General features: G+C 33.7%; 1 protein-coding gene across 11 annotated transcripts in view; it reads right to left on the bottom strand.

Moving 5' to 3' along the window:
- mbnl1 (muscleblind-like splicing regulator 1) overlaps window positions 1–22,598 on the bottom strand; it is a 169,283-nt gene that overhangs the window by 20,496 nt on the left and 126,189 nt on the right. For 9 of the 11 annotated variants that reach the window (XM_056481092.1, XM_056481116.1, XM_056481085.1 and 6 more), the window contains 4 exons: window positions 15,531–15,701; window positions 12,555–12,806; window positions 9,593–9,832; window positions 2,785–2,838 (listed from right to left, as the gene is read on the bottom strand). In XM_056481092.1, the coding sequence (XP_056337067.1) occupies window positions 2,785–2,838; window positions 9,593–9,832; window positions 12,555–12,806; window positions 15,531–15,701 (717 nt within the window). The remainder of the gene's footprint in view (window positions 1–2,784; window positions 2,839–9,592; window positions 9,833–12,554; window positions 12,807–15,530; window positions 15,702–22,598) is intronic. The other 2 variants (XM_056481139.1, XM_056481147.1) reach the window with 1 other exon arrangement.

The raw sequence follows: 22,598 nt of genomic DNA, 5'->3' as shown, positions 1-22,598 counted from the left end.
GGTGGCCTTTTATTTAAAAGCAGAATTTACATTACGTCTCTAAAGCTTGTGAAAACATAAATACATAGCATACGTTAATGCTTTTAATTGATCGTAGGTTATTTATTAAGTATCTGTACTGTATTTGACATGGGCCTGTTGATTAGAACATTTCTGCAGTGGTTTAAATGTGTCAAATTGTAAAAGTGGACTTTTCCAAATATCAAAAATAAAAAACAATATACTTCTTAATAATAATAATAATAATAATAATAATAATAATAATAATCATCATCATCATCATCATTATTATTCATATTATTATTATTAAAGTGGGTTTTTATTTTCTAATAAATAATAAATGTTAAATTTCATTTCCTAATAAATAACCTCATTATTTATTTATTTATATGATATTATGATTTATATGGTATTAGAATACGTGTTAACTTTTGTAAGTGATTTTATGGTTTAGAATAGAATATGTAATGTTCTCAATTAATATTTAAAGGAAACACATGCCCTATATGTGGTGTTTATATATATTTTTAATTAATATGAAAAACAAGTGCATGTTTTTAACAAAACTAATGTTGGATTTTTTTTTAATGCATGTGCGTGTAAAACAATATAAATTGCACAAAGAAATTATGTTTTTTTTTCTCTAACCTCCTCGGGCTTCAGTGGCCAGCACATTTTATAGACATACAGTGTCATCCTGCAACTGTTTTGCAGCATATGAAATGTCCCAAACACTATTTTTAACTGTCCAAAATGGGCAAAAACTGTTGTTTTTACTCTCTGATAGTCAAAACATGTTCAAAAATATGTATGTGTTATTAATGCATTAAAAAACAGTCGGGAAAAAGTGTTTTATGGAAATTCGTACCACGAGTCCACATATATGGACATATTTTTTCTCTAAAAGTACATCATATCAAAAGGTGATGCTTAGGTTTTATTCTAATTAGGTTTCAATAAGCCCAAATAGCAAAGAGAAATAAAAAAATGCATGTAAAAAAACAGCTTGGGCCTTAAGAGGCTAAAGAAGGTGTTACCACCCCATTTAGAGCATCATTATGGGCGTTTTACATTATTACTAACGCGATTCAAACGATGGATCTGTGACAGAGAAACTACGGTTTTGAGAACCATACAGTTTTTCTCGTCACTACCTTGTTCTTTTCCCAAACGATGCATCGTACTATGATAGTTCAGTCCTCCGGGTGCTCTGGTTTCCCCCACAGTCCAAAAGTCATGCGCTATAGGTGAATTGAAGAAACTAAATTGGCCGTAGTGTACGAGTGTGAATGACAGAGTATGGATGTTTCCCAGAACAAGGTTGCAACTGGAAGGGCATCCGCTGTGTAAATAATATACTGGAACTAAGCCAAAAGAAAATGAATGAATAATACTGAATTAAAGTCTTCTTATTGTTAGAAAACAGCTGTAGTCACCATCTAACCGTATCTGTAGTAAATAAACAGCTGACTGGGTGAAGTTTTGTGTAGACCAGGGGTGCCCAAACTTTTCGTTTGAAGGGTTAAAACTGGAGGTAAATATAGCAAACTATATTACATTAAAGTTGCCATGTGTAATTTCCTAATTTATTTAATAATATTTAAAAATAAATAGAAAACATCACTTTAAATTGTATAAACTAATGCAGTATAACTTATTTAAATGATAACTTATAGCAATAAAAACATAAGCAATCAAATTTACTGTATAACACAGTGGAGTTCAATGCTGAATTCATTAAGTCAAGCAGAATCTGCCCTTGACTTGATTTGCTCACCAAAATCTCTGCATTGTCCGGTGACAGTACATTTAAACTAAATCTGATTAATTTAAAGCTGTTAATCGAAACATTTAATTTCAGTTAGCGTTTAACAATAAAACTAACAAACAAACCATGCCCATTCATCTTTTCTTAGATGGGATGGTGGGCTAAATCAAAAGGTTTTCATGAGCCAACTTTGGCCAGCGGGGTCCTAGTTTGGGCATCTCTGGTGTAGACAGAAGTAAAGATACACTGCCCGGAGTGAAACTGGATATCGTCATGTGAAAAGGGTCTATTCCATATGCTTGTTCAATTAATGACGTGTATTTTAATTGCGGCAACATTTGTATTTCAAACTTTTATTCAAATAAGGCTATACAAACCATAATGCTCAATGAATAAATCTCTGACAAAAACCCCGCCCCTATCAGCCAATCACATTGTGCATAGTTAATAAGCAGGCTGACATCATCCAAAGCAATGAACTTAACCCCGCCCTCGCTCTAAGCTTAGCAAGACTAAGTAAAAGACAGTGAGTATGCTGTTAAACTAAACTAAAAGCATGGCCTAGCAGAGCTCTCATAGTGGTAAGATCAAATGTTTTGTGAATACAGGCCCTGATCTTTTCTGTTGCTTTAATGGTGGAGCTTTAGTATTCTTCTGCCGCTACCCCTCCCATAGACACATGCACTAAATACAGAGCTACTAAACATGCATACTGAACATCAATGCTGTATAGACACATAGAAGCCATGTCACTAGAGTTTAGATCATCTGGCCCTTTCCTCACGCTCTGAAATAACACACGTGTGATGATCTGATTGTGGCGGCAGCGGCGGCGTCTGGTAACAATTCTTGCTCGCCACAGTCAGTTGATCACACGAGATGGTAACACAGAACACAACAGAGGCATTAAACAAACACAAAAGGACTATGCTTGCAGATTATCTCAGTTTTTTTTTGTTTGTTAAGACACTACAATAAAGCAACATGCCAAGCAAAAAGGTGAAAGGTCATAGTACCAGGTCAAAGGTGGCTTCGAGGGGTCGCTTCAGTGATTTGACAGCCGACTGAGTCTTAATTAGCAGGCAGCGAGCACATGATGGCAATGGGCCAATGGGGTTCAAGCGCATTAACATAAACAGCAAGCAGAGGTGCATCATGGGGGCAGCAGTGCATTTTGGGTAGGTGAGAAAAAAAAAACAAATAAAAACAAATCATTGGAATGCAGTATACAGGGGGATATCAGGACTAAGGCATGCAGAAATACAGTCCATTCTGTTCATTTTTTGTTTGTTTTTTATATGGAAAACTACTGAGATTAACGTTTAACAATGTACATCAATCATGGTAACATTAACAGGGGGTTCATTGACATTGTGGATAACATTGGGCTGGATTGCAAACATACATTTAATGTGGAGAAATGTTACATAGAAATAGTTATGACACTGCCCTCTGCTCGACAGGATGATCAAATCACGTATTTGTGCAGTTTAAATGGGAAATGGCAATGATATGAGCTTTATAATAGCTTACACAGAGCTCTATCAAAAATATAATACATAGGACATTTGTAAAATGCTTAGCTTATCATTTAAGACTCTTAAATGCATTCTTTAAAGATGGCACAGAGATATATCAATGCTAACCTGAGATTACATATACAGTTTACCATCCAAAAACTGTTAGTTTTGCATACATAAAGACATTTAAAGACTCCTAAAGTCTTATTTTGAGTAGTTCACCCAAAAATGAAAATTTGCTCCAAGATGTGAATCTGTTGGTTTGTTTATCAAAACAGATTTGGTGAAACTTAGTATTACATCACTTCCTCTACAATGGATTCTCTGCAGTGAATAATTAAAACAATAATACACAAATTATCCTTCAGTCCATGTTTGTAAGAAATGTGACCCTGGACCACAAAACTTTTAAAAATCATTAGAATATTTTGCTAAGTGTTTTTTGATGAGTAATGTGCATTGATAAAAACATAATTTGCACAATATTAAAAGTGATTTTCTCAAAATTTAGATTTTTTTTTTAACCTTCAGATTCCTGATATTTAAAGTAGTATTATCTTGGCCAAATATTGTCCTATCTTAACAACGACATATATCAATGGAAAGCTTGTTTGTTCAGAGTTCAGATTATGAATATGATTATTAAATCAGATAATGAAATCTGAATTTTAAAAATAAGTTACAATCATGATTGGTTTTGTGGGCTAGGGTCACAAATAAATCCATCATTAAGTTATGTGAAGATGTTTTATCTGTTGCTTCTGACCAAAGTATACTCAATATCCAAAAATATCTCTTCCTCCATTGAAAAAGTCATTTCGCATTAGTGTATTTGTTTGCAGAACTCAGTCTATTGTAATGTAATGTGTGATGTGTGTTTGAATAGCGCATTTATTGTGTGTGGCTATACGCCCAAAGTGCTTCACAATCATGAGGGTGAAGGGTCTCTCCACACCACCACCAGTGTGCAGCATCCACTTGGATGATGCGACGGCAGCCACAGGACAACGCTTACCACACACCAGCTATAGGTGGAGTGGAGAGATGATGTTAGAGCCAATTCAGTGGATGGGGATGAATGGGAGGCCATAATCTGTGAGGGCCGATGGAGGGAATTTGGCCAGGACACCAGGGTTACACTCCTACTCTTTACAAGTAGTGCCATAGAATTTTTAATGACCACAGAGAGTCAGGACCTCGGTTTAACGTCTCATCCGAAAGACGGCGCTCACTGACAGCATGGTGTCCCCTTCACTATACTAGGGCATTAGGACAACCGCAGGTTGCTGGCCTCACTAACACTCCACTTCCAACAGCAATCTAGTTTTCCCATGATGTCTCCCATCCAGGTAGTGACCAGGCTCAGTCTAGATTAGCTTCAGTAACTAACAGGTCTTGGGCTGTAAGGTGATATTATTCACATTTCTCTTCTGATTCAGACAACTTTTTCAGTGGAGAAAGCGATACTGTGGAAAGAGGACTGAAGCACTAGTTTGAAGGATGTTTAAATGATAGATTTGTTTACAACAAACTTGCAACTTTTTGCTTTATAAGGCCTTCATATATGGCCTGGTATCATTTGGATTAATTATGGCAGTGTTTACCAACCCTGTTCCTGGAGGCACACCAACAGTAGATATTTTGGATGTCCCCCATATCTGACCCATTCATTTAGGGTTCCGAATCTCCTCTGATGTTCTGATGAGTTGATTCAGGCATGTTTGATTATGAAGAGGCTGAAAATGTGTACTGTTGGTGTGCCTTCAGGAACAGGGTTGAGAATCACTGATTTATGGATTAAGGTAAAGGTTTAATCGGTGGTTTTTAACAATTCATCACTGCAAGCAAACAAAACAAACAAAAAACTATTATTTTTCTCAATAAAAAAGGTAATTATGAAAAAAGTCTTTCTGCTTTTACATCAAATCACAAACTAATCTTAAATGACCTCAGGGGATTTTGATTGTTGGAATAATTTTCATAATAAGTTAAAAATGTACTGATCCTCAGGCCATAAAAGATACAAGTGACTTTTTTTGCTTTCAGTAGCACATTAAAGAAGATTTTTAACTGAAATAATGGACTTTGGTGATTCATAAAATGCAACTCAGTAGATACCAGCAATTTGAAAGCCAAATAAAAAAACATGGCTCAATGGCTTGTCTCCTGACAAGCCATTGAGATGTCTTATGAAGCAAACAATATGTCTGTGCAAAAAAATTAACATTATTAATAACAGTATTACCTTCAAACCACAGCCAGCTAATTTATGGCAGTCTGGATCTCAAGCTCCCTGTTGAACAATACAACACAGCCGTCCTCCCTCATCACTGTAAAGCCTGATTTATACTTATGCATTGAGTGATCGTCATACCCCATGTTGCATACCTTAGACAAACAGTAGCCCATGCTATTGTGAGCATTTATACTTCTGCATTCTGTCTGTGCTGCTCTGCAATAACACCTCCGAAAGGCTAGTAGCCAGTGGGGTTTCTATGTTCCACTAATTTTTGTCAATTTTTTTGTAAATGCATGTTTTTTATTTACGTTGGAAATGCATGTGATGCTACTGCAGCAGTATCTCAAACTAGGCATGGGACGCTAACCGGTTTTCAAGGTTTACCAAAAAGTCAAAGTTTTAAAAATGCAAAAATTTTCTGTTATAGCGTTCCTATGGTATATGGGTGTTTTTATTTATTTATTTGTATATTTTGTAGTATCTCCAGCAAAAAGGCTGATTATCTCCACATCAAAAGCTACTGGTCAGCCCTCGATTCAGGAAACATTTGAACATCTCTTATACCCGAATATCCAAGCATGCTCTGGATTTGAACAGTGCAGTGGTTTACTTTATATCCAAAGAAAAGAAAGCTAGATGCCTTTTTAAGTTGTAAAGGAATCTGTGTTTTTAAAATTAATGAAGATAGCAGAAGTCAATAATTCATTTTAATTATTTAGCCTGACATGTCCAAAATATTTAAAATGCTTCTTAAAATAAAATATATTGTGTTCAAATGAGGAAAAAAATTGTTGTTTTTACCCAGACATTTAAAAAGAGCATATTTTAGAGGAGAATCTTATACCGGCCCATGCCTAGCTCAAACTCACACTCATTAAAGGAGGAAAGAGGCGAGAACTGGTGAAAGTTTGACAACTTTAATTATGAACACAAAATGAAAGTATTCAACCTTGAGTTCCTTGCTGGGATTCAACACTTGTTAAATACTTGTGCCACTGGCCTCACTCCACTCCCACAGCTCTCAGCACTGCCCACTCTCATCACCATGAACATCTCGACCAATCTCAGTCGCAAAAATATAGTTACATTATTTAAGAGGTGTGCATCAGAGTCTATCAAATGATGTGGAACTGTATGAAGGTTACATCGGACCATTTGCACACACTCAACGCAGAAGTATAAATTGGCTTTAAGTGAGCAGCATCAACTAACATGTGAGACTGTGCTCACGAATAGATCATTATGCATCAAGAAGTTCAAGCTCCAGACTGTATTCATTTGGTATTGCCTGTATTTGTTTATTTTTGACTCTCTAAGTGCCAAGTATCCATTGACTTGCATTTCAGGAATCACCAAAGTCCACAATTTCAGCAAAAAACTTTTATATTTTAAGGGTTTGTTCACTCAAAAAATACTTTTTTATTAATTAAAAAAATTATTGTATACTTAATTAATTGTGTACTCTTATGTAGGGTTTTCACGATACTGAAATTCAATACCAATAGATACTGAAATTTTTAAAACGTCCATTTCCCACTAACATTTGAGCACGTTCTTAAACACTTTCTTCAAAAAGTCACATCGATCAGCTGGTTTGTCTATAAGCTGACAAACGATCCGGTGATGAATTGCTGCTTTAAAAAGCTCCAGTGTATCTGTATCTGTGATTACACTCAGTAAACAGAGGTGAGTTTGGTGAACTGATGAGCTTCATGGCCAATCACAGTCATTTCTGTTGAGCATGTGAAGACAACGGCAAATCAGCGCTGTTTAAGAACGTGTTCAACAGCGCTCAAATGTTAGCAGGAAATGGACGTTTTTAAAGTTTCAGTATCGATTGATACCGAATTCCAGTATCATGCAACCCTACTCTTATGTCGTTCTAAACCCCAAGACCTTCATTCATCTTTGTAACAAATTAAGATATTTTAGATGCAAGCTGAAAGACAGCAATGGTTTTGAGATGTTCAAAGTCCATAAAAAGAAACCAAAAATATAGTTAGAATATTCAATGTGACTTCAGTGTTTTAACTATAATCATATGAAGCTCCAAGAACAATTTTGTACACCAAAAAACTGTAAAAACATCTCTTTTCACCAATGTTTTCCACATAAGATCAGAGTGCATGTTTAATATGGGCAATATAACACGTCCACGTCTCTAATGGCCCGTTTCCACAGAGTGGTACGGTACGGTTCGGTTCGGTACGTTTTTATGGCCGTTTCCACTGTCAAAAGGTACCAAAAAGTGAACCGTACCATACCACTTTTTGAAAAGGGTACCTAGCACGACAAAAGCAGACATCCCAAGTCTCCCGGAAGTTATGCAAACGAAAGATTATGTCCCGGAAATCGCACGTCTCGGTCGACTCAATGCTCAAACAAACCGTGACGTTGTCTTAATGAACAGCCACAAAGCACAAAGTGCGCGTCTATATTTGAAATAACGAACTTCTTGAGCCAATGACAATAACGTGCGAGTGATTATTGAAGTGTTTCTGACATCCGATCCAGAAACGGACAAACGGGAGAGTGATGCACAAAAAAACAAAGGAGAATCCGGAAAAAACAAAGGAGCAAACGATTCTTTCAGCAACCTAAAAGATAAAAAAACTACCATGTTTAACTATTATCATCACCTTTTAGACTATTACGAATGATCGAATAACTTTCTAACAGAGGTCACATGTGCTGATAAAGATTAAAGACACAGACGAGAGGTTTGCACTGACTGTAGGCTATATGTTGCGTGTTTTTTTTTTAACCCAAATAAGAACTAAATGTACGTTGTGTGTAGTTTTTCTGTAATTGGTAACATATCGGAGACTGTAAGGGTCTGTATGTGCTCATATATGTTGCATTTATAAGGTTAATTTATTATTGCAGACGTTGCAGTAGGCTATTTGTCATTGATCTGCATTTATAATAAAATTTTGTTCATAGAAAGGTTAGTAATGAACATTTATACACAAGTATTTATGTGTATAAAGCATCTGTTTTGTGAGAAGTGCTTCTCATATGATATGTGAACGACCCATACGGCTTTACTGTGGCATTTCCTCGAGCGAGAATGGCGCTGACTGAAACTTTCTGTCCTACCCCCTTGGTACCCTTTTGGCAGTAGAAACGCAAGCCTGATAAACGTGACCCGTACCGACACGTATTGTACCGTACCGTACTGTACCAGTCAGTGGAAACGGGCCATAATGGCAATATGTTGCACTGTCCATAGTAAATACGCATTCAGATGACCTGACACTGGAGAAATGATACAGGCAAACAAGTCATATTTACAGGTTTTTTTCCACACAGAATTGTTCTTGGCACTTCCTATAGATAAAGTTGATCCACTGAATGACATGTAATGTTTTGACAATGTTTTTGGTTCCTTTTCTGGACTTCTCAAGAACATTACTGATAATAGAGGACGAGAGAGCTCCCAGATTTCCTTAATTTGTGTTACGAAGATAAACGAATGATTGAAACAACTAGAGCAATGGTTTCCAACCCTGTTCTTGAAGGCACACTAACAGTACACATTTTCAACCTCTCCCCAATCAAACACACTTAAATCAACTCATCAGAGCATAAGAAGAGACTCCAAAACCTGAAATGAATGGGTCAGAAAAGGGAGACATCCAAAATATGTACTGTTGGTGTGCCTGCAGGAACAGGATTGGGAAACACTGCACTAGAGTGTGGTAATTATTGATTGATTCATTCATTTTCTTTTCGGCTTAGTCTCTCTTTAATCAGGGGTCGCCACAGGGGAATGAACTGCCAACTTATCCAGCACATGTTTTACACAGTGGATGCCCTTCCAGCTGCAACCCAGTACCGGGAAAGTGTGGTAATTAATAACATAATTTTCTTTTTTTGGGTGAACTAACCCTTTAATTCTCTACTGAAAAAAACATCACCTCCAATTTCCATCAGCAAATTTTCATATTTGTATGAACCGCATCTTAAATGCATCAAAGTTAACCTTAAATCTTAGACAGAGTTACTCCTCCATACAGACTGATGCAGGATAATATGTGTACTGTGTGTGATGTGAGTACTCACCATGGCAGCGGCGGCCGTGGCCTGATTGACCTGGTGTTGGGTGGCTTTAATTTTGGCCTGCAGGTGAGCAGGAGGGTGGAAGTATTTGCACTTGTCTCTGGAGCAGCGGCCCTTTATGTAATCCATACACACCGTCACTGTGTTGTCGCTGGGGTCGATCATTGTGCTGTCGGCAGGGTGGGCAAACCTGCAGTCCGTCTCCCCACGAGAGCAGTTGCCACGCTGGTATTCACGACACACCTGAGGATATACAGAAATGTGCTGCATCACGTTCAATGTTTGCAGAGTTTGGGCTAAAATGTGGAAACCGGTAACCATTGGCTTCCATGGTATGTATTTTTCCTATTATGGAAGTTTCCATCCACCTATTATCAGTTGATGGAAACGCCAAGATGCGCATACATTTTGAAAATATGGATAAAAGATGTATGCGCACAACTGAGTAGGATTTCTACTCGATAAGGAAAGATGTGCATAAACTACGATGTAAACACTTTTACTGAACAAATTCCAGTATGTGCATTTAAAAAAAGTCATGTGATAATAAAAATGTGTGTGAATGGACAAACCAGCAGGTTGAGAACACTGTAAATCATCTGAAATGTTGTTCTGGTCACTTTAAAACGGCTTAACAGTATTAGTGTTATTATATTATTAATGACCTCCAGAATAGTCAAGAGCGTCTGTGTGCCACGTCTGACACCTTCAAATCCGACCATGTGTTCATTGCGTGTCTGCATTGTCTTCTGAGGCGCAAGTCATTTATTAAATAAAGAAAAGATTCACGCAGCTTCTTCTACTGCAGCAAATTCAGTTTTTACTTTTTATTGTTGAGTGAACTATATCTTTATATTTAATTTGACTATGAAAAACTAACATTTTCCACAAATATTGCTATATTATATGCACTATTGCTAAATTGTTCAATGCATTAATGACATTCTCCATCCTATCATGCAAAGCGTACAAGCAATTAATGCAACAAATACATAAAAGATATCATTTTCTGATTATTGAATTAATATAAGAAATGACCTTATCAATAAAAATACTATAATAAAAACACATCACCCCTATTTAATGCAATCAGCCTTGTTTTTATTATAGTCCATTAAATAGTCCATCATTATTTATAATGACTACATTTATATAATAAATTATATTAATAATATAAAAACATTAACCTATATTTTACACAAATATTAATATTAAGATTAAAACACTTAAAGAACACAGATTAAACACAGATTAAAAAAAAATTATTAAAACTTATTTTATTAATATAATTAGTAATATTAACACTAAATAATTTTTTTTCACAAATATTAATTCATTATTATATAAACAACATTTTTTGTATCAAAGGTCACTATAACTGTATTGTCTCTAAATATAGACATACATAAGTAAGTATATAACAAATTAGTATGCAGTTAGGAAAGTAGAGTGAAAACTGAACTGAGATTTTCCTCATTAATTATAATTATTACATTATTATAATGCATTACGTTAATAATTTAAATAAAACCAACCCATATTTTATACAAACTTGTCATTTTATGAAATAAATATATATATTAGAATTAAAACACTTTTTTTCAACATAACATTATAACTTATATAATAAATATTAATAACACTAAATACACTTTAATATTTATTTTCACAAAATGTTAATTCATTATTATATTAACAACAATTTCTGTTTATCATAATTCTCTCTCACTATACTGTATATATATATATATATATATATATATAAATAAATGAGTATATATCAAATTAGTATGCAGTTTGGAAGTAGAGTGAAAACTAAACTGACATTTTCCTCATTATTTATAATTATTAGATTAATATAATACATTATATTAATAATATAAGCAACCCATATTATATACAAAATTGTCATTTTATGAAATAAATATTAATATTAGATTTAAAACACCAACACATGTTTCAAAATGTAAATTTATATTATAATACATTAATACAACGTAACTTATTTTATTAATATAATTAATAATATTACCACTAAATACACGTAATTTTTTTTTTTCAGGAATATTTCATTCATTATTATATAAACAACAATTTCTTTTTACCATAAGTCTCTCTCACTATACTGTCTATGTTAATATATAGACAGTATAGTGAGAGAGACTTATGGTAAAAAGAAATTGTTTATATAATAATGAATGAAATATTCCTGAAAAAAAATATTAACGTGTATTTAGTGGTAATATACTATATATATAAACATATATAAAGTAGTCTATAACACATCGAAGACTGACATTTTCCTCCTTATTTATAATTATTACTTTAATATAATAAATTATATTAATAATATAAAAACACACAAACTAAATACACATTCATAAAACAAAAAAAAATTCAGGAAAATTGATTTAGTTTTATATATATATATATATATATATATATATAATATATAATATATATAATATATATAAAAAAAACATTTACCCTAGTCCTACCTCACTGTACTTTCTTAATATTTTTAAATATTTTTTTTTCAGAATGGCTACTGTATGCTACTGAAACAAGTCAGTTAGCAGTTTGTAAAGTTTGCATTTTCCTCAAAAACGCAACTAATTGCAGTATATAGGAGAGGGGTCAGGATGCAGACCTGGTGCAGTGCAATATGAGCTGCATCCAATGCTTTTTAATGGGCTCACCTAACCCCACCCCTAAACCTACGCCTCACAGTAATGTCACTCGCTCCATTTGAGTGCACTGTGTCAGAAATTGCATCGCTGAGTAATGCAATCTCAGCTTGCATCATAAAGGCTGCATCCAGATACTATAGGTATATAGGCCTACAGATGAGTTTTCTTTTCCTCGAGTGGTCAGCAGGGGGCAGCAGCACCTTTATTTCTAATGTTTGCTGTGACCCAGCTGCATGCACACATTGTCTGAATGTGAATCAAGGCTGATCTCGTACCTCCAGTCGGTCTGTTCTGAGCAGTTTCTGTGCGGCGGCGGCTGAAGCGGCAGCAGCGGCGGCATTGGCAGCGGATGGCACAGACGCCACCGCAGGGCTGCCCGCCATCAGCACCGGTGCACTGGGCAGGATCTCTGCGGGCATCAGGCCAGGAGACACCGGGCCCAGGTACGGATTAAACGCAGCCGCCGCCGCTGCTGCTGCAGCTGCACTGGCGTTGGTTGCAAGGCTTGGCGTGACCGAAAACATAGGCTGAAACAGACAAGAATAACAACAAATGAGATGGTGACACTGCTATAAATGGACTTTCTGTTTCTCTTATGGAAATGATAAAGTCAAGAGTCAAAAATAAGTGACTACTATCCACTGACTAAAAGTGCTGTGTCAGCACATGGTTTAGTGTCATTATTTAATGTACTATTTAATATTATTTTTTAGTTCATATTCATAAACTATGATATTATCATACAATATTTCACAATATTTCAATAACATATATATATATATATATATATATATATATATATATATATATATATATATATATATATATATATAGTTGAAGTCAGAATTATTAGCCCCCATTTGAATTTTTTTTTCTTTTTTAATTATTTCGCAAATGATGTTAAACAGAGCAAGGAAATTTTCACAGTATGTCTGATAATATTTTTTCTTCTGGAGAAACTCTTATTTGTTTTATTTCGGCTAGAATAAAAGCAGTTTTAAACTTTTTAAAATCCATTTTAGGGTCAATATTATTTGCCCCTCTAAGCTAATTTATATTTCGATAGTCTACAAAACAAACCATCGTTATACAATAACTTGCCTAATTACCCTAACCTGCCTAGTCAACCTAATTAAGCCTTTAAATGTCACTTTAAGCTGTATAGAAGTGTCTTGAAAAATATCAGATATTATACACTGTCATCATGGCAAAGATAAAATAAATTAGTTATTAGAGAGGAGTTATTAAAACTATTATGCTTAGAAAAGTGCTGAAAAAGTCTCTTCGTTAAACAGAAATTGAGGGAAAAAATAAACAGGGGGGCTAATAATTCTGACTTCAACTATATATATATCTATATATATATATATATATATATCTATATATATATATATATATATATATATATATAGATAGATAGATAGATAGATAGATAGATAGATAGATAGATATATATATAGTTTCAGTTAAATTTAAGACTTTTAAAGATATTTTTAAGACCATTACGAATGAAATTTTAGACTCATGCAGGGCAAAACGCTAAGGAGTTTTTTTTTTGAATGGCCTAGTTGTGAAAAGATTTTTATTTGCCCTACCAAACTTCTTTTTTCATAATTTAATAAATTTTGTAAAAATGTAATAATTCAAATAATTTAATATTTTAAATATTGGGTCAAAACAATATGTATATATAAACTTTATTTCATCATAACCTTTCTTGAAAAATGTTTTAAAGGTTTTAAAATCTATAATAAACTATATGTATGCTCAACAGCCTGTCCAGGTCAGTGTCCTCAGCAGTAATTAAATGTAGAACTTTTAAACAAATGTTTTTGTAAGGAAAATAATTCAACTATTACGGTAAATAAAGTTCAAGATAAAAATTTTTATTGAGATGGATTGTTGTTGATTGTATTGGTGTTGGCCAGACAACAAAAAAAGATTTAAGACCTACAACACAATGTTTCACTAAATTTAAGGCTTAAAAATTTTGTTTTTGAGATTTAAGACATTTTAAGAATTTTTAAGACCCCGCGGACACCCTGATATATATAAAGCAATACATATATAAAAATGGAATGAAATGTATTATATTAAATAATTATAGCAATAAACAGAAAACAATACCAATGTTATACCAACACACCTTGTAATTTTATAACCATAATACATGAATACAATATCATATAATGAATAAAATTTGCATTATATTAATATAAATATTAAATTGCATCTAACACATAATTTATACGAGTCTACCTTAAAACTATTATTCATAATAATAATAATATTCATTCCTTTTTATTTTTTATTATACATTATACAACGTGTCTAAAAGCCTCGACATTTTGAGGGCATACACACACATACACTGATAAAAGTGTGAAAAGTTAGTGTTCAATGTACTTTTTGTATCCCTTTTCTTTGTTTTACTTGTTTGCTCTGTCACCATCTTTAATCTCGCATCAACCACACCCACCTGCCTCTTAGTTGGCATCATTATTCATTAGCTCCACCCCTTTGTTAACGCTTGTATTGACCTTATTCTTTATGTATGAGCGAGCGCAGCCATTGGAATCTTTTTGGCTTGAGACTTTGGTTCATTTTTAGATGTTAAAACCAGCTTGTTATGCAGCAAACGGATGTTTTCAGATTATATTATTCTACTTTGGCTGTATAGTCATGAACACACTTGTTTGTAGAGCAAGTAGTCTGACCGTTTTCTGCCATTTATTATTCCTAGTCATTTCTCCGATAGCGACTGAATCTAAAGATCTAAACCGATCGTAAAAACGCGCACACTTCCACATAATAAAATACGGGTATTTCCCTTTAACTTGATCCTGATGTTTATTTCAACACATTTCAAAACGTAATAGTTTGTTTTGTAGCATATTGAAAAAATAATGCTTAGGGGGCTAATAATATTGACCTTAAAATGGTTTTAAATAGCTAAAAAAGGCTTTTATTGCAGTCAAAATAAAACAAATAACACTATAATTAATATGAATAATATCAGAAATACTTGCTCCATTAAATACATGAGAAATATTTGAAAAAGAACAAATATTTCACAGGAGGGCTAACAATTTTGCCCCCAACTGTATATATTTCTTAAGGGGCTAACAAAATTGACCTTAAAAACTTTTTAAAATATTAAAAACTAAAAGAATGAAAAGAAACAAGACTTGTTTGCGAAGATGATAATAGAATATTAAATACTGAAGGGCGTGCCGAGGGTGTTTTCTCACCATGGGCTGAAGCTGACTGCCGGGCATGATGGCGTTGGCGATCTGCATCTGCTGTGCAAGCATGGCCATGTTCTTCTGCTGGATCAGGTTGTTTCGGCCGTTGATCTCCAGCTGCGTCTTCAGGTGTGGAGGAGGATGAAGGTACTTGCAGTTCTCTCTGGAGCAGCGGCCCTGATGGACAACAACACCACAAAACAACTCTTAAGAACACAGTATTTATTCAAAGACATGTTTCTGAGAGCTACGTTTGCACATGTAAATAGCAACAGCACTCAATTTGTGATTCAATGAATGTAAAAACAAGTGAACATATTTTTATTTTACACATGTTATTAATATAAATGATAAAAATATGATAGAAATATAAATTAATACAAGTAAAAATTACCATTATGTACTTTATTATTGATTTTATTTTATTATTGATCGTGGTGTATAACAAAAGCTATGGATCCTTTCGCTTTGCACTATTTATTTGATTTATTTTTCTGTTTTTACTGTTTCTGAGTGCTGTGTTTGCACATTTAAAAAGTAACAGTACTCAATTTGTAATTCAATAAAGGTAAAAACTAAAACAAAACATACAAATAAACAGAAAAAGTTACACATGGAGGTGAATAAAAAAGTTAAGTTATTAATAAAAATAAGTATTAACAGACATGTTATTCATTCATTCAATTTCCTTCGGCTTAGTCTCTTTGTTCATCAGGGGTTGCCACAGCGGAATGAACCGCCAACTTATTCAGCATATGTGTTACACAGAGAATGCCCTTCCAGCCGCAACCCAGTACTGGAAAACACCCATACACTCTCACATTCACACACACACACACTCGTATACTGGAAGAACCGGACCACCCATAGGAAACCCACGCCAACACGGGGAGAACATGCAAACTCCACACAGAAATGCCAACTGACCTAGCCGGGACTCAAACCAGTGACGTTCTTAGTAATCTTTTATTAGTTAAAACTGTAATTCAATATGATAATTTATCATGCATTTTATTATTTATTATGATGTATCTACATACACATTATATTAGTAATAATTTCTTAGGTAATAAAAAATAACAGAAATAGAATTAATTTAAGATTTTATCCTTCTGCATGTATTTTTTTCATTTATTATGCTGTATAATAAAAGGTTGTGGATCTGCTCACTTTGCACTGTTTACTTTATATTTTGTTTCATCCCATCTCCCTTTTATTTCTGTTTTAACTGTTTTTGGGTGCTTCATTTGTTCATTGCTCCATTTGTAATGAATGTGAAAACACATAAACGAAGCATCCAAAAAATGATGGAAGTATAGAAGTTATTAACAAAAAGTATAACAAAAAATTTTATAATCATATATATCTTTTTTGGTAGTACTAAATGAAAAAATACATTTCATTAAACCAGACATTTACCAAACAAATATAATAAATCCATAAACATTTTAATAGTAAGGAACTTGTAGAGCGATAACAATAACAAAATGTGACAAAACATGAACGTAATTAGCATAATGAGCATAAACATTTACATTAAAATAAAATATTACAAAGAAACAAAAATAATAATAAAAGCATTCATTCATTTATTCCTTTTCCTTCAGCTTAGTCCCTTTATTCATCAGGGGTCGCCACAGCGGAATGAACTGCCAACTCATCCAGCATATGTTTTACACAGCGGATGCCCTTCCAGCTGCAACCCAGTATTGGGAAACACCCATACACACTCATTCACACACATACACTACGGACAATTTAGTTCATCCAATTCAACCTATAGTGCATGTCTTTGGACTGTGGGGCAAACTAGAGCACCCGGAGGAAACCCACACCAACACCAGGAGAACATGCAAACTTCACACAGAAATGCCAACTGACCCAGCAGGGACTCGAATCAGTGACCTTCTTGCTGTGAGGTGACAGTGCTAACCACTGAGCCACCGTGTCACCCATAATAAAAGCATAAATATTTTAATAATAATTAATTTGTACTGTAACAGAAAATGTTAAGGAGGTAGAATAAGGACAAACAAAAAATAAACCACTGGCAAAATATTATAATAAAACAAATCTTCATATGAATAAGAGAATGATCAGAATAATAAATAATCACTGAAGCTTCTTTCCTGTTTTACACTAAAGATGAACGTTTTAACAGCACAAATAAAAAAATAAAGTACAAATAACACAAAATAGAATAAACACCGGGCAAGGGTGTAGACCAATCCCACAGAGCGTGCATTTGTAATTTAATTGCATTCCCAACATAAAGCACGCAACTGGCTTCTCCTGTTCTGGTTCATTCTCTCAATCTACCAGCAGACCAATAAAAATGCCCTGTTCTCATTGCAATAACAATACTGAGTGCATGGGAAAACCCTCTGCTCTAATGCATCTGCAGTCTGACGGGCTGTCACTCAATCCATTAGTGGAGTATTGATTAACAAGACCCATCAGAGTCAGAGAAATTCATCTGATGAGTTTATGGATGTACAGTAACCTCTGGTGAACTCATAGGCTGAGATGAGGAGTGTGTGTGTGTGTGTGCGTGTGTGTGTGTGTGTGTGTGTGTGTGTGTGTGTGTGTGTGTGTGTGTGTGTGTGGGTGTGAATGATGGTCAGTGTAGACGGTCATTAACCTGCTCGTCGTCACGTCTGTCTGCACTGACCAAAATAAATCCTGTGTCTGGGGCTAAATGCTCTATTATTTCCGCAACCTGCACTTTCGGAGAGAGTTACACAAAGCACGGTGCACGGTGGAGGGATGATATCTGGATGAAAACGCAGGCCTGAAAGTAGTTTTGGGAAGTAAATTTGTTTTTATTAAATGCAACATTAAAAAAACTGAACAAAATATTTTTAAAAATATAAAATATATAAAAATAAACAAACAAAAAAATAAATAAAAACATTTTAATAACAACAAAACATTTCAATTATTGAATATAGAATTATTTTAAGTAAATTATTTAAAAAAGATTTTAAATGATTAACTATTAAAATACTATGCAGTATAGTTTTTGTGTTAGTATGAAGTTATGTACAATTATGATAGCAGAAGTAGCTAAACATTCAAAGAAACACACTATCAAAGGGGCGACATAGTGGCGCAGTAGGTAGTGCTGTCGCCTCACAGCAAGAAGGTTGCAGGTTCGAGCCTCGGCTGGGTTAGTTGGCGTTTCTGTGTGGAGTTTGCATGTTCGCCCTGCAATCGTGTGGGGTGCTCCGGTTTCCCCCACAGTCCAAAGACATGTGGTATAGGTGAATTGGGTAGACTAAATTGTCCGTAGTGTATAAGTGTGAGTGAGTGTGTATGGATGTTGGGTTGCAGTGATGGGTTGCAGCTGGAAGGGCATCCGCTGCGTAAAACATGTGCTGAATAAGTTGGCAATTTATTCCGCTGTGGCGACCCCGGATTAATAAAGGGACTAAGCTGAAAAGAAATACAGTGGACAATATCAAAGATTTTTTTTTTTTTTATCATTCATTTAGGATTTTATCATGTATTTCATCATTTAATATGTTGTACAATGAAAGCTGTGGATCCACTCACTTTGCACTGTTTATTTGTAACCAAGTTTTTCCCTCTCCCTTCATTTTCCTCAGTAAATAAATTAAATAAATCATTAGTTTCTTTTTACCAAGGCCCTGTTTATTAGGTCAAAAATACAGCAACAAACCTCATATTACTATTAATAAAAGGTATATTTCATTTTATTATTATTATTTTTCAAAATAGTGATCTTATTCTCGACCATAATTCTTTGATGAATAGTAGCTGTTTCCATCCACTTATTTTATGCACATTTTGCACTACTAAATAAAAAAATGCTTAATGGAAATGCCAAGATGTGCTTAAATAAAAAAAAAAACACACACACACATTAAAAAACGTATGCACACAACTGAGTAAGATGCAAAAAAAAAAAAAAAAATACACATAAGCTATGATGGAAACACATTTACCGAAAAAAATTTCAGTATGTGTATCAAAAAAGTGATGTGAATTTGTTTTAACAGATCATGTGGTAACAAAAAAATATAAAAATTCTGTTGCAAATGGAGCATGATGGGACAGCATTACTGAACAAACCAACACATCACTCAGATCTCAGAAAGTGATGATTCTTTTTGACTCATTAGATGGAAAATGGTGCTTTATTCTCAAATGTTTTATATAATATTCAAGCGTTACTCACTGGAGTAAACATTCCAGTGAGTTAAAAAAAAAACAGCATTTAACTCATTTGTAACATTATAACTGTCACCTTATCACTAGCTCTGTTTTCATCACCCTGTGTAAATGCACAATGTGAAGTACAGTATAGCGTGAGAAACAAATGATGGAAATACCAATTTTACAATTGATATTAAATTATAAAAAGTTGTTCTGCTCGCTTGAGGTGATTTTGGAAAAATCGAGAATAATGGAAAGATGGAATTGCAATTGCTGAATAAACTAATGACATAGTGAACATTACACCCACACGACCAATCAGCTGTCTCCATTATGCTTGCCTTGTTTACTGTTGGTTGCTAGGTTACCAATCTTATAGTCGGCTGCTCTAAAAACTGGTGGAAACGCAACTAACTCACATTTGGGATTTTATTTTTATTTTTTCGCAAACTTTACAATGATCCACTTCAAGTTAGAATTGAAACCTGGTTGGTATCAATCAATAAATGTATTTATTTTGTTAAAAAAACTCACTAACCCCAAATGCTTCGACAGTAGCGCATAAATTAAAAAGTTCACAATGAAATTGATTTGTAGAGACAATGTAAAAAGTGTTTCCCATTTACACTCATTTGATCTAGAGCAGGTCTGTAGTAGGTACTGTAGATGTCAGAAAAACACTGAGCGAGAGGTCGGGTTGGTTTATTCAAAGGGAAAATAGCAGAGAGTCGAATGTCGGCCACAGTCCCACACACAAACACACAGCGAAATGTTAAGCCCCTCAGGGTTTGCGCTCCTCCACCATCAGACACCGACAACCCTGATCGATTCATCACTGATGATTTCACAGGTGAAGAAAAGCCAAACACTATAAATGAACTGCTTCAAAGACTATAGATATATAAAGACGGTTCACTGACATTACAATGAATGAAGGAAAGGGGACTTTCACTACACAACACTGTCCACAACACAAATAAACATGGAACTTCCCTATCTCCTATTATAGATGTTGTTCAATAATTTAATATTTTGTGATATTGAACATGCAAAATACTGATATTGTGGGCAAAATACTGAGAATTAGGGCTGCACAATAAAACGCTTCAGCATCGATATCATAATGTGTGTCCCTGCAATAGTCACATCGCAGGATATGCAATGTTGAGTTGAGAATATAGTTGATCAACAATTGAGAATACAAAAGATTTGTGGAGTCATTGCAAAGTATAACCATAACAGAGTGAAACTTTATCATTTGCATGTGTTTTAAAGGCATTTCAAGAGCACAATAACGTAAAACATTTGTCATATTAATGAAGAAAACTTTAACTGACTTATTAATACAGTAAAGACCATACAGTGGTATTTTACATTTCATTATTCAATTTCTGTACCCGAATACTGTTTGACTCTCCAGAAAACCACAAAACACTGTTTATTTGACTTTTTTCTTTGCTCTATTGCAATTATTTTTGCTTGCAATTTGTTTATTTTTTATACATAATTGTATATACATAATTCACATCCTTACAACATAAAACACCCCAATCAATCTAAATTAAGGAACAAGTAAATCTATATCTATCTATATCTATCTATATCTATATATATATATCTATCTATATCTATATATATATATCTATCTATATCTATATATATATATATCTATATATATATATATATATATATATATATATATATATATATATATATATATATATATATATATGTATATCTATCTATCAATATATATATATATATATATATGACAGAAAAACAAAATATCGCAATGTCAGATTTTTCCAATGTCGTGCAGCTCTACTGAGAATAACAACTTTTATTATTGAAGCTGTGCATTTTAAGAGTATTTATAACAACACTCAATGTTTGGAGACTTAATTGCTTAAATACTCTTAGGCGATGGTAATTCATTTATTAATGTCTAATAACCTGTTAAAACTGTAGTCATAAACTGATTACAAGTCATAATAGTTTTATTAACAAATATTTTTTATTAAAAATAATTAAAAACTATTAAAATCCGCTATTAACTACTGTAATACTAACGTAGTCACTGTAATAAATCTGGCCTGTTCTCACTGTCGATTATATTGCATTAAGTAATTTTAGACTTTCTTGTAAAGTGTTACCTCTTGTGCTTAATAATACTTTTGCAATTAAATGTGGTTGAAACGATTATTTACTCCGATCATGGTATATGCAGTAAAGTAATGCACAAAGTATTTGTTTTTGTTAATATATCTGTTGAAGTAACCATTTTTTGCAGCTTAGGTCAATATTGTGCAAATACCGCATGATAAAATCTTCAGCAATTTATCACAACATTAAATTTAATAATGTCATAAATAATTTTATATAATAAACAACACAACTTCTTAGCTGACTGGTAACATATCCACAATTTCCCACACATGGGTGCTGTGTTTTAAATTATATGTTGCACTTCTGGTTTGGGGAACTTCCATTTAAAAGAGCTACAAAAAAAATCCACAACCAAGCGAGAGAGAGAGAGAGAGAGAAAGAGAGAGAGAGAGAGAGAGGGGGATTTGGCTTTGTTCTTCATTTTATCATGAAAATAAAGTTATGTTTGGTATTTTAATGTGATATTAGTAACACAAGCATATCTGTGGTCAAAGCTCTTTTGAGTTGAGTTCATTTTTTCTTTCAGAATATTTTCTCTTTGTATTCTCTATAGTACAGTAACATTCAAAACATCCAAAATTCCACCATAAAAAGACTATTCTTGAGTTTTTGCTTGGCGTTATTCATGGTCTGCTAAAAGTTACTTTTTTAGTTTTAATAATTTGCTTAATAATCTTCAATGGATGAACTGTGAAAAGAATAATGACACCTCATTGCACTCAGTTATGT

This window comes from Danio aesculapii, chromosome 2, assembly GCF_903798145.1.
Source record: "Danio aesculapii chromosome 2, fDanAes4.1, whole genome shotgun sequence".
NCBI classification, from domain to species: Eukaryota; Metazoa; Chordata; class Actinopteri; order Cypriniformes; family Danionidae; genus Danio; species Danio aesculapii.
This window is presented reverse-complemented; position numbering and strand designations above follow the sequence as displayed.